The sequence below is a fragment of the Miscanthus floridulus genome, chromosome 17 (genome assembly GCF_019320115.1).
Source record: "Miscanthus floridulus cultivar M001 chromosome 17, ASM1932011v1, whole genome shotgun sequence".
Classification (NCBI taxonomy): Eukaryota; Viridiplantae; Streptophyta; class Magnoliopsida; order Poales; family Poaceae; genus Miscanthus; species Miscanthus floridulus.
Window position 1 is genome coordinate 101,934,771 of NC_089596.1, and position 12,914 is coordinate 101,947,684.

The following is a 12,914-nucleotide window of genomic DNA, read 5'->3' on the forward strand; positions in this document are numbered from 1 at the left end:
GCCATGGCCAGTCGCGTCGTGTCGTCATCCTCCAGTGGCGGTCGTGGCCCTCCCTTGCCTCCTGTGAACACCGACGTTCGTGGCATGCGTGGATCTAGCTCATCCATGCCTGCTGGATCGAGGACCCACAGTGGACGTCGAGGAGCCACGACGAGTGCTATTGAAGAAGACAACTTCAACATCAACCCCCAGGATGCTGCTGAAGACGGCGACGTCGAAGAGATATTTCTGAACGCTCATGGCCCGGTACACTTTCAGACCCTGAAAATATGCTTGTTGTAGGATTTTTCCATGCTCTTAATGTATCTGTGTGTCGGTGTTTCGTACAAGCACCGGTAAGTAAATTTATAGTAATGCGCGTTAGGCTCGGATGGTGCGCTAAAGGACACAAAATTTATATTGGTTCGGGCTGAATATCCCTACGTCCAGTTTGTTGCTGCTCGTGTTATCAGCACCGTGAATGATTCGTAGTAGGGGATACAAACGATCGAGAGAGGGACAGGTCCCAAGTCTCTGATGGAAGGGTCGAAAGGAAGCCAAGAGCTTGGTAGCAGCTTGACTATGTGTGTGTGTGTTGCGTTGTTTCGGTCCCCCTTTTCTGGAGGAAGCGCATCCCCTTTTATAGATGAAGGGGACAACTTTACAAGGGTCAGGGCTTAGGATGCGTGCTCTACCTAGCCTTGTGGCTCACATCTACCCAGCCTCGTTACCCATCCTGATGGGTGTGAAAGGATGATAAGCGCCTACAATACTATCGACGTCTCTACATAATGTCAGGATGGTTACAGAATAGTGCCCTGCGTAGGGTATGGGCTGTAGTACAGTGGTTTTGACTTATGAACCTCGTCCAGCCTTGCTCCGCACGCCTTCTGGCTCCTATGAGTCTCTGTTGGAGGGACGCGGAGTCGAGGTCCGGAGTAGCGCTGTGGGCAAGGTCCTTTGATTTGGTGGACCCAAGGGGTCAGAAAGCGGGCGCCGCTCCCTTGGGTCCATAACGTGGTGACGGCATGTCCGTCATTCGTGGAGATCACAAATCCTTTTCTGGAGTGTAGTGGTTGCCGTGTATCTTTGTTGGGTTTCGTGTCCCAGAGCTGAAGGCGGCGCCTACAACTCTACAGGGCGAGGAGTACGCGCCTACAATACCTTTTGGGCTCTACGGCGCCTGGAAGGGTCTAAAGCACCTGTCCAGTCGTTCCCTGGCAGTACCTTTCCTGCCAGGGCACAGGGTATGGTCCTTGAAGCCGTGGTTGACCCGAACGTCTTGTCTTGCTCTGTACCCATCATCATGAGGGAATGGGAGAGAAGTTATCAGGTAAGATGAAACCAGTCTTTGGACATCGAACGGGGCGAGGTTCGTCCTCGGTCGTCGGGCGAGGCGGAGTCCAGTCCTTATCCCTTGGGTGAGACCGAGCCCACCCCTCGGGGGTCGGGCGAGGCAAGGCTGGCCCAAAGGGCGTCGGGCGAGACGGAGACTAGCCTTTAGCCCTCGGGCGAGGCGAGGTTGGCCCAAAGGTGTCGGGCGAGACGGAGACTAGCCTTTAGCCCTTGGGCGAGGCGAGGCCAGCCCAAAAGGCGTCGGGCGAGACGGAGACTAGCCTTTAGTCCTCGGGCAAGGCAAGGCTGGCCCAAAGGCGTCGGGCGAGACGAAGACTAGCCCTTAGCCCTTGGGTGAGGCGGAGCTGTCCCAAAGGTGTCGGGCAAGGCAGAACCAAACTCCCGTCATTCGGGCAAGGAACGTAGCGGCATCCTTGTCCATCCAGAAGTTTTTAACATTCGATGATTATAGGTTCCACCTTCTAAGGTACCCTGGTATTAGGTCCCCGACACTGTGTATTCTTGTTATGCATGGATTAGGATAGAACTGACAAAGCAAATTGGTCAGAACCACATAACACAATATTGTGTAATTTGTGGGTTGACCAAATTAACAAGGGTAGCAGCATCAAAGGATCCATGTCAAAGACAGGGTACAGGGAGGTTATACTAAGGTATAATGCAGCAACCAATTTGGTGCATGATCAGAAGCAGATCAGTAACAGGATTAAGCAACTGAAGGGATACTGGCAATTCATAAGAAGATTGTAGAGTGACACTGGCTTAGGCCGTAGAGAGGGTGGCACTATTGATGCCACAGAAGAATGGTGGAATGATAACACTAAGGTACTTGCCAAACTGCTTGTTTCCTGTTTGACCACTAGTTAGTTCATCACTTACTCACTATGGTAAGCACATGTTCTACAAGGCCACTTAGAATGGAAGAAATGCAAGTGGGGGTGGCCAGAGTACTTGGATCAAATGGACCAAATGTTCCATGGTGTAGCTGTTGATGGCTCAACCTCATTTGTTGCTAGAGAAAGTGGCTGTATGGTCGAGGAGGCACTGAGGATGAGGACCCTTGATGGCGCTGGGCCACTGCACACTGGGGGCCATCATTAGGGAATTGCTTTATGCCATAGGGAATTGTAGGTGCCCGGACTTTCGATGGTATAGGATTCCATCGGACGGTCCCGAACGGTCCAGCAGAAACGCATCGCACTCCCATCGTATCACTGCAGCCCTTCCTCGTCGGCCTCGTCCCGCCATGCATACATACTTCACCCCCATCCATCTCGCCCCACTCCATGCCCGCCACTCATACCCCCTAACCCCTCCTCTCTCTCTCTCTCTCTCTCTCTCTCTCTCTACGTGTGTGGGACCTAGGAGCCGAGATGAGGACAGGCACACCCCGTCCATAGAACCCCAGACGCACCACGCACCCCATCCGTCGGCCCTCGGCTCGTCGTGCCCCTTCCCCCGACGCCCGGTCCGTGCCCTATGACTCTCTGAACATACCTTTGTAACATGAAATACTTGCAACATGGAACACTTGAATGCAACATACGTCTAAAGCAGATGAAACATTTAAACATGCACTTGCAACATGTGTGTGAAGCATATGCATTATTCAATTAAAACACTTACAACTTGCAACATGAAAACACTTATTGCAACATAAGACTAAAACAACTAAAACATTTCAAACATACTCTTGCAACATATGTTGCAACATCCGAATAAGCACACTTGCAATACACGCCTGAAAAAGCAGATGAAACATTTGGAACGGACGCTTGCAACATACGTGTACAACCATTGCAACATGTGCAACATCATGATCTATTTTTGTAACATCCATATGAAACACTTGCAACATAACTCTAAAACATCTAAAATAATTGAAACATACTCTTGCAACATGCGCTTTCAACGCAACATCTCCTTGCTATTCGGCAGAATAGAGGCTCGTCGGTGTGTGGTGTTCACCGGAGGCAGCGGGTGTAGGGTCGAGATGGTGGACTAGAGGGGGGTGAATAGTCCTTTCTAAAATTAATTGCGTCGGCTAACCGAAATAAATGTAGAATTAAAACTATCAGTCTAGCCAACACTACACCCCTCTATCTAAGTTCTCAAGTACCTTATAAAGATCCTAAACAAGCAACTAAGGTGCCGGACTAGTAAGAGCTCACCTAACCAATTCTAGGAGCAAGGTCACATAAACCTAAGCTACTAGTATGTCAAGCATCGAGGAGCTCCTACACATGCTAGTAGCAAAAGCATAAAGCTCCTAAGCTCACTAGCAATGCTCAATAATAAGGCTACACAAGTCAAATTAGAGAGCTCAATTTACTTAACTACATAAACTAAGCGAGACAACTAATTTACTACAAAAGTAAACTAGTTACACAAGGGAGCTACTTCTATGCTATACAAGCAAGAAGGTAACTAGCAAGCTACATAAGCCAACTAATTACAAGAGCAACTACACAAGCACAAAGTAAATACAAGCTTATGTATGCGGATCGCAAACCAACAGGAAGATGATGACACGGTGATTTTTATCCCGAGGTTCACTTGATTGCCACCAAGCTAGTCCCTGTTAAGACAAGCTCCAAGGTTGCCGCTGATCCTCTTGCTAGTGGTGACCCGCAAGTCACACTCTCCCACTGAAGTGCTTACCACAAGCTCTAGCACTTGACCCGTTCGGACCACTTGTCGCCCTTCACATCTCGCTCTACTAGAGTTGCTCTTTGCGGCCCCCACGGGGCGAGCACAATACCCCTCACAAGCTTCTCCATAGCACCGCACAAGCTTCTTTGCGTACTTCAACGGAGATCACGCCACCAAGACATCTAGGAGGTGGCAACCTCCAAGAGTAACAAGCACCACCGGCTTACAACTCGAACACCTAGTGCCACTCGATACAATCTCACAATGTAATCACACTAGAATCATTCACTCGCAATCGATTCACACTCTTGCAAGCACAAATGAGTTAGAGGGCTCCCAAACACTCTCAAGCATGGACACAAAGCCCCCCAAGGTGCTCAACCTAAGTCAAGCCAAAGCACCCCTTCTATTTATAGCCCAAAGGCCAAATAGGGCCGTTGCTCAAAAGCTGGCTTCGGGGGCTCCGGACTGAGCCTCTAGACCCTAGGTCCGGACCTACCACGTGTCCTCAACCATTCAAAGACGACCATTGGCGCTTCAACGGTCACTTTCATGCGCTCAGACAGCAACTAGACCGAGCAACCAGACCATCTAACACCTCAGTCCTGTTCAGTCCTGAGAGCTCCCAAAGCAACCGGACCGAGTCCTGTTGCTACAACCGGACTGAGTCCTATTGCTACAACCAGACCAAGTCACCAGGGTCCTGTTCAATAGGACCATCTCACCTCAGTCCTGTTCAACACATAAAGCACTTAGAACCAATCAGACCGAGGCAACTGGACCTAGAGAAGCACCAACCAGACCATGCGCCACCAGGGTCCTGTTCAACACAAAGAAGTCCAAAACAGCTTGCAACCAGACTGAGTCTGGTTCTACCAACAGGACCATCTCCGCCAGGGCCCTGTTCAACACAGACCAACAGGACCATCTCACATTGGTCCTGTTGCCCTCGTCTCCAGGATCCGGTTCACTTTTTCATCTTCAAATCAACTCAAACTTCTTCTCCTTTGCAAATGTGCCAACACCACCAAGTGTACACCATAATGTGCAAGTGTGTTAGCATTTTCACAAACATTTTTAAAGGATTAGCACTTTTTTTACTATGCCACTCGATCCTAGCAACAATGCAAAGTTAGATCACTCGAGTGGCACTAGATGACCGATATGCAAATAAGTTTGCCCCTCTTGATAGTACGACCATCTATCCTAAACCCGGTCATAAACTTCTTTACACACCTATGATCGGTGAAATGAAATGCCCTATAAATATACCTTTGCCTTACGCATTCCATTCCATCTCCTCTAATGTTGATGAAACACATGCACCAACAATATCACAAATGATATGATCCACTTTATATCATCACGTGACCATATTGGTTCATCGATCTTGACCTCACTTGTTCTTCACTGTTGCCTCGGTCCATCGGTGCCAAGTCCACGATTTGCCCTTTCACTCTTGCAACCGGTCCGTCAAGCCAAGCCTTGTCTTGATCTTCTAAACCTTAGTCACATGACTCAATGTCATGTCTCATATGCAATGAGATCCATCATCACATGTGTGAGCTTTGCAACATATCCAAAGCATTTCACCTCCATGGCATGTATTGCTCACACATATGTACCTGTGGACTAATCACCTGTGTATCTCATATAAACATATATTAGTCCACCTAGGTTGTCACTCAATTACCAAAACTAAACAATGACCTTTCAGCGGGCCGACGACGCTTGTATGTAGTGGGCCGGCGGCAGTGGTTGCATGTCGCGGAAGGGAGGCATCGGGCGCACGAGCGGCGGGGAGGCCACGGGCACGCGACAAGGAGAGGGCAACAGCGCGTTGCGCCTGGTAGGGCCGGTAGACGAGTGCCGCGACTCAGAGGCGGCCGCGCGCCACGCCTGGCAAGGCCAGCAACCGAGCGGTGCACCTTGGAGGCGGCCACGCGCTGCGCTTCGGAGGGCCAGCGGCCATACGCTCAAATGCGGCAGGCGAATAAATAAGAGCGATAGGAAGAGGAACGAGTGGATGGGAATAAGTGGATGAACGGTTTTTTTTAAGAAACGAAAGAGCCTGAGTTGTTGGGCTGACATCGTGGCTCAACAACGGAGCAGCGGGCGGATGGACGTCCGGTTCAGAGCATTACCGTTATGCCATATTACCGGTTGTTTAGTGCCGGGTGAGGTGAGGTGTGTTGGGGCTAGCTATGTTTTGGGACTCTAGTTGATGCTCGCTATGGGAGTCAAAGCTGCTGATTGCTCGTGCCGAGCTAGGAGCTGGGGAACGATGATGCATTGTGTGTTGCTATATGTGCAATGAGATCTCATGTGCAATTGGTTGCTTTGGGATTAGTTAGTGAGGCTGTCATGTTTGAGTTTTTTTTTTGTCGATTTTTCGGATCCAGTTTCTCTTAGGATACTATTTTTTTCTACCATATATGTTGAACAGCGCGAAGCGAGGAACTCCTTGTTCCAAAAAAAAAAAGCGAGGAACTCCTTGTCCTATTGGGAGATTGTTTCGGAAAAATAATAATAATACGCAGTCTGAAATGTTGTCCAGTCACCAGAGACACGCTTGGGGCCTGGGCCCCTACTATAGGCCCATGGGCAATCGGTCCGCCACTCCGCCGGTTATCTTTCGGTCAACAGCTCGGACCCCTGGAACCGCGTGCTATAATAACAACCAAACGGCGGCGATGCGGCTTTTCTCCGGCGTCCTCGATTCTTCTTCCGCGCTTGCCTCCGCCGTCCTGGGCTCCGTGTCCGACCGCCTCGGATTCTCGCGCGTATTTTTCGGTCGAACGAACCCCTCGAGCATGCCGGCTCTCGCTTGTGAAGCCGCTGCCTCGTCTTCTGCGGCAGCCGCTGCCGACGCCTGCGCCGGCGCCCAGAAACCATGGCTCTTCGTCGGTCTGGGGAACCCCGGGCGGATGTACAAAGGCACTCGGCACAACGTAAGTTCGCGAGCTCTCTCCAATTGCCCGTCCGTCACGTCTCGTGTAGGATAAATCTAGCTAAGACGACGATAGATGCGAGGGCGACTGCCTCATCGGTGGCGACCACGGTGGCAGAGTTGCTATTTGGGGGAAAAGGCAATTCGATCTAGATTAGTTTTTTTACTTCGATATATGGATGGGCTGTCTGTCGATAATAGTGGATTCAACTGATGCAGGAGTGGGGAATAAGGTTGCGTTTGGTTGAGAGATATTCTAGGGTGGGCATGCTTGGTTGATGACAACAACTGTTGCTGATTGTGGTGCTAACATTTTATTTACCTCAACTCATCAAGTAATTCTGCATGCGCATGTTTCCATCACAATTACCTTGGCATTAAGAATTGAAAATTCTTCATGGGGTCTATCACTTTTTCCATGTACTGTGGTTATGTGCAATCCCTTTTAATTCTCTAACACAGATAATTTGTCTTTTTTTTTTCTTTCTGGCTGCTGGCAATGGAAATGATCCCCTTTTAGGCTTTTTTCTTGCTACGGATAGCATGTGTCCTGCATTGAATCCCCTTCTCTTGTCTGATTATTGGAGGAATTTGTTGTTTTAGGAGTTAGCATATAGAGATCATAACCTTGTCGTAATGAAACTAGTTAAGCATGAACCGAATTCGTGAAATGTAAATCTTAGTCCAAAGTTACAATTTTGCATTAGCAGAACTATGATTTCAACTAGAAGAACCAAGATAGCATGTTTATGATTAAGTTGGGAAGGGCTACCATTTATGAAGGTTGAATCTTATCCACCAGGCTATAACTTCAAATAAAGTTGTTCTTATATTTTTGTTGTTTCATACTATTTCATAGAAAGTTTTGGCATTTAGGCATCTTGAGCTTCGCTTAATTTGCATATTGGTTGTCTTGAGCACATTGGAGCTTCCATTTAATTCTTTATAATCTGTGCGTATGCCTTCTAGTGATTTTAAGTATGCATTGGTTTACGGTTCAAACATAGACATAATGTAGCATTGTTCTGTTGAAAAACTGGATCTTTGATTATGTTATATAGGATGTAAACTATTGCTTTAGTAGAGCATGCTGTGAATTCAGTAGTAAATAATTGTAAGATCCAGAATCATGTTTTAATCATCTTATGTCACGACACAGGTTGGCTTTGAGATGATTGATGCTATTGCGGAAGCTGAGGGCATTTCAGTCAGCAGTAAACAATTTAAGGCGATTGTCGGAAAAGGTAATTAATTTTACTGATATATGGGTCTGTATCAGTGAGTGATAAAACTTCCACCTAGCTAAGCATTTTATGTTGCCCTCATGGTGATCAATATAGTGTTGCAGTTTCTTTTGCATGTTGAGAAATTTGCTGGTACTACAAGTACTTGGCACCCCTTGTCGTGTATATTTCAACTCTTAGTTGACTTCCCTTGTTCCCCAATTTCTGGCTCTGTCCTTGACTGGCCGAAATGCTGTAATATCTGATATTTTGTTTTTCTCCTTCCTTTTCTTCTTGCTAGCTAATTTAATCAGTTAATTATTTGTCATTTCTCTTGTGTGACTTGTGCAGAATCAAGTAAGACATCATCTCTCTTGAGTTTTACCATTGGTCTTTCTAAGCTTTTTCTTCATGTGAACTTTTTTGTTAAACAGTACAATTAAGTGCTGTTTTTTAAGCTTTTGAGCATTATCTAAGGTAAGTGAGTGCTTCCAGCGATCAAACAGATGAATCCCCATTTATCTGAATTTTCTCTGTTCTTGATCATACACTTCCTGTTTGCACCTTCTGAGTTAATGCTTTGTAAGAAGTACTCCGTATCTACTAGCAAGTTCATTTGGAATTTTCAATCATCTGCAAACAAAGAAAACCTATTAATTCACAATTTATGATTAGATATATATCTAATGTAATTAAAATAGACATGTATGTTTTTGAAAATATAATGCTTCACTCTAATTTAGGCCTCATTGGTGATGTCCCTGTAATGCTTGCCAAGCCACAGACATTTATGAATGCAAGTGGTGAGTCTGTAAGTGAAATTACTCTACTGCAGCTTGAAATCAGTTGTTCTTGCTAGTCCTTTTCTCCTTACTGCTATTTATGTAGGTGGGACAGCTGGTTTCATACTTCAAGATACCACTCAATCAATTAGTTGTGGTAAATGTTGTCCTTGAGCTGGTACTTTGTCATGTTATGAGAATCTTTTGTCACATAAATTGTCTCCTGTTCTTTATAGATCTATGATGATCTTGATCTACCCTTTGCGAAATTGCGTCTGCTGCCAAAGGGGGGACATGGTGGGCACAATGGGTATTCATTTCTTTTCTAGAACCCTTCTTCCCCTTGTACTCCATGGCTAAATTGAAAGGGACTTGAGTGAATGGTTCAATAAAAATAATATATAACACTTGCTTTATAAATTGAATTTTACTCACAACCCTTCCCTCCACTATGAGGCGACTGTTACATTTCTTTTTCTTCAAATGGAACTTGGAACATAAATCCTTGTGAACCCTCTGTTTTCTTCAATAGTTTACAAACATGCTAATGTAGTTCTATCAAAACTATCATGCTTTGTTTCGCTTAACCATTTGTACAAATCACAGGATGAGGAGTATTATTGACCATTTGAAACAAAGCCGCAATTTCGCACGTCTAAGGATTGGTACGACAATTATTTATTTTTTTATTCGTCAGTGGTTAAGTCTGAAATATGATTCCTCCCCCCCCCCACCCAAAAAAAAAATGTTGTACAGGCATTGGACGGCCACCTGAGGAGCTGGGTGCTATCAGCTTTGTTCTACAGTCATTCACCAAGCAAGACAAGGAAGAGGTTTGCGCTAGACTGCACTATACCATTTGGATGCATGCAAATTTGCTTGATCACTATTCTTATGATGTTTTTCTTAAGTAGACTGTAGACCATGGTATCATAAAATCTTAAGCTGAAATGCACTACACTGATCTATTCAAGCAGAATATCGTTAACTCTTCTCACCAATTTCTGCAGCTTGAAGTTACGTTCCAAAGGGGCTTGCAAGCAGTAAGAATTATGGTACAGGAAGGATTCAACAAGAGTGCACAATTTGTGAACACTCCTCCACAGCCACCAGAAATGTTGAATAGATGAAAACCAAACGACACATAAATTATTAGGTTCGCTTAGTTGTTGACACAAGGGCCATTGCCGCCAAGATATATTTACCCTAATTGATCTGTAGAGGTTTTCATTTTATCACACAGCAAGTAATGTAAATTGGATTCACATATTGTTTTCAGATTATGGGGATTATTTGGATTTCTGTCTTTCTGTGTTTTTCTCCGCGATAACTCAATACATGTACTGCTCCAACGTTCATCGATCAACACCATCAAACCCCCAAAATGTTCAACACTGTATTCAGAGAACTGCTCTGAATCTATGATCTCATGTTTTAGTTCATGTCGACTATACATTTGGTATATGTTTGTGCATCAAGATCAAGCTATGCAATGCCAGGTTTTCCCTTGACAGCCTGCCAATTGCCACCGCCAACTGGACCACTTGATCCAAAAATTTGTCTCCAACTCTGTCAGTTATGTTTAATACAAAAAGACCCTAGAATGCACTTATTTCAGGACGGAATACCTTGTTACCTGCTTCAGCAGTACTTTTCAATGAATGAACAGTGTTTTCCTTTTACAACAAATCAGCATTAGCATAAACTAAATTTTAACAAAACGAACAAATCAGCATAAGCCAAATTTCAGCGAAACGAACAGACCTATTCGGACTATATATATGTGGAAATACTTCATTGTGATTAGCAAGTTTTTTTTTGCGACAATTAGCAAGATTCATATATATACCATAGAAAGAAACAAAACTAGTTTAGTTTCCCTATAATTGTTGTTTTGTGTGCTTCTCCACCGTTCGCGGACACGTCCAGCTTTCCACCAACCCCACCACTCAAAAAAAAAAACACGATTCCACAGATCCACCTTCCTTAAACCCTCCCATCCACGTCACTCATCACTCATCACTCATCAGTCCCCTCCCCTAATCCCACTCCGCCGCCGCCAGCTTTTTCCCCACCATGGCGGCGACGACCCACGCCGCCTCCATGTCGTTCCTCCTCTCCCACCCGCAGTCGCGCTCCGCCACCGCAAGCCGCCACCTCCAGCTACACTCGGCAGCCCGCCGCGTCCGCTGCTGTGCCACCGACGCCGCCTCCCCCGCGGCCACCACCAAGCACCGGCGCGCGGCGGATGAGAACATCCGCGAGGAGGCGGCGCGGCACCCGGCTCCGAAGCAGGGCCTCTCCGCCTGGTACGAGCCCTTCCCGCCGGCCCCGAACGGCGACCCTAACGAGCGCTACTCCCTGGACGAGATCGTCTACCGCTCCAGCTCGGGGGGGCTCCTCGACGTGCGCCACGACATGGAGGCGCTGGCCCGCTTCTCGGGCGCCTACTGGCGCGACCTCTTCGACTCCCGCGTCGGCCGCACCACCTGGCCCTACGGTTCCGGCGTCTGGTCCAAGAAGGAGTTCGTGCTCCCCGAGATCGACCCCGACCACATCGTCTCCCTCTTCGAGGGCAACTCCAACCTCTTCTGGGCCGAGCGCCTCGGCCGCGACCACCTTGTCGGGATGAACGACCTCTGGGTCAAGCACTGCGGCATCTCCCACACGGGCTCCTTCAAGGACCTCGGCATGACCGTGCTCGTCAGCCAGGTCAACTGCCTCCGCCGCGCCCCGCTCTCGCGCCCCATCGCCGGCGTCGGGTGCGCGTCCACGGGGGACACCTCCGCCGCGCTCTCCGCCTACTGCGCCGCCGCGGGGATCCCGGCCATTGTCTTCCTCCCTGCCAATCGCATCTCGCTGGAGCAGCTCATCCAGCCCATCGCCAACGGCGCCACCGTGCTCTCGCTCGACACCGACTTCGACGGATGCATGCGGCTCATCAGGGAGGTGACTGCCGAGCTGCCTATCTACCTTGCCAATTCGCTCAATTCCCTCCGGCTTGAGGGGCAGAAGACAGCGGCCATTGAGATACTGCAGCAGTTCGATTGGGAGGTGCCCGATTGGGTGATTGTGCCGGGAGGCAATCTGGGGAACATATATGCCTTCTACAAGGGATTTGAGATGTGCCGTGTTCTTGGGCTCGTTGATCGTGTGCCGCGGCTTGTCTGCGCACAGGCTGCCAACGCAAACCCACTGTACGGCTATTACAAGTCAGGCTGGACCGAGTTCCAACCGCAGGTGGCCAGGCCAACATTTGCATCAGCGATTCAGATCGGTGACCCGGTGTCTGTGGACAGAGCTGTGGTCGCGCTCAAGGCAACGAATGGCATTGTTAAGGAGGCCACAGAGGAAGAGCTCATGAACGCAATGTCACTCGCTGACCGCACCGGGATGTTTGCTTGCCCGCATACTGGGGTTGCGCTTGCTGCCCTGTTCAAGCTCAGGGACCAGCGCATCATCGGGCCAAACGATCGCACGGTGGTCGTCAGCACAGCTCATGGCCTGAAGTTCTCGCAGTCAAAGATCGACTACCATGACAGCAAGATCGAGGACATGGCTTGCAAGTACTCCAACCCGCCTGTTAGCGTGAAGGCTGACTTTGGTGCCGTCATGGATGTGCTGAAGAAGAGGCTCAAGGGTAAGCTCTGAGCACCTGTGTTTGGCTAACACTTTCCAATTGGTTACTGTATGCCAATTGTGTTCTGCATCTGATTTCCAATTGGTTACTGTATGCCAATTGCGTTCTGCATCTGATTCGAATGCAGTGGATTCGTCAGTTGCTAGTTTTTAGGTGGTATCTTTTAGACTTCAAATTTTCTGTTTGGGGTAGGCTATATCTGTTTGAGGAGTTTAGCAGGGAGTGGCTATCTCTTGCAAGATTGGGAGTGGTTACCTCTTGTACTATGATGTGTTCCATGGAGAATAAGTGATTGTGTTGCTGTTGGATTGAATAATCATCACTCGCTCGTC

At 47.8% G+C, this 12,914-nt stretch overlaps 2 protein-coding genes across 2 annotated transcripts; both read left to right on the plus strand.

The window, feature by feature from the left end:
- The first annotated feature begins 6,626 nt into the window (after window positions 1–6,626).
- Window positions 6,627–10,248, plus strand: LOC136517250 (peptidyl-tRNA hydrolase, mitochondrial-like). The gene is made up of 8 exons (XM_066510787.1): window positions 6,627–6,938; window positions 8,097–8,181; window positions 8,904–8,971; window positions 9,049–9,099; window positions 9,179–9,252; window positions 9,549–9,607; window positions 9,699–9,775; window positions 9,953–10,248. Exons 1-8 carry the CDS (start codon window positions 6,681–6,683, stop codon window positions 10,070–10,072), a joined length of 792 nt encoding a protein of 263 aa, XP_066366884.1. The 5' UTR covers window positions 6,627–6,680; the 3' UTR covers window positions 10,073–10,248.
- A 643-nt stretch (window positions 10,249–10,891) lies between these two features.
- LOC136517412 (threonine synthase, chloroplastic-like) lies at window positions 10,892–12,914 on the plus strand. The gene has a single exon (XM_066510969.1). The coding sequence runs from the start codon at window positions 11,019–11,021 to the stop codon at window positions 12,591–12,593; it is 1,575 nt and encodes a 524-aa protein (XP_066367066.1). The 5' UTR covers window positions 10,892–11,018; the 3' UTR covers window positions 12,594–12,914.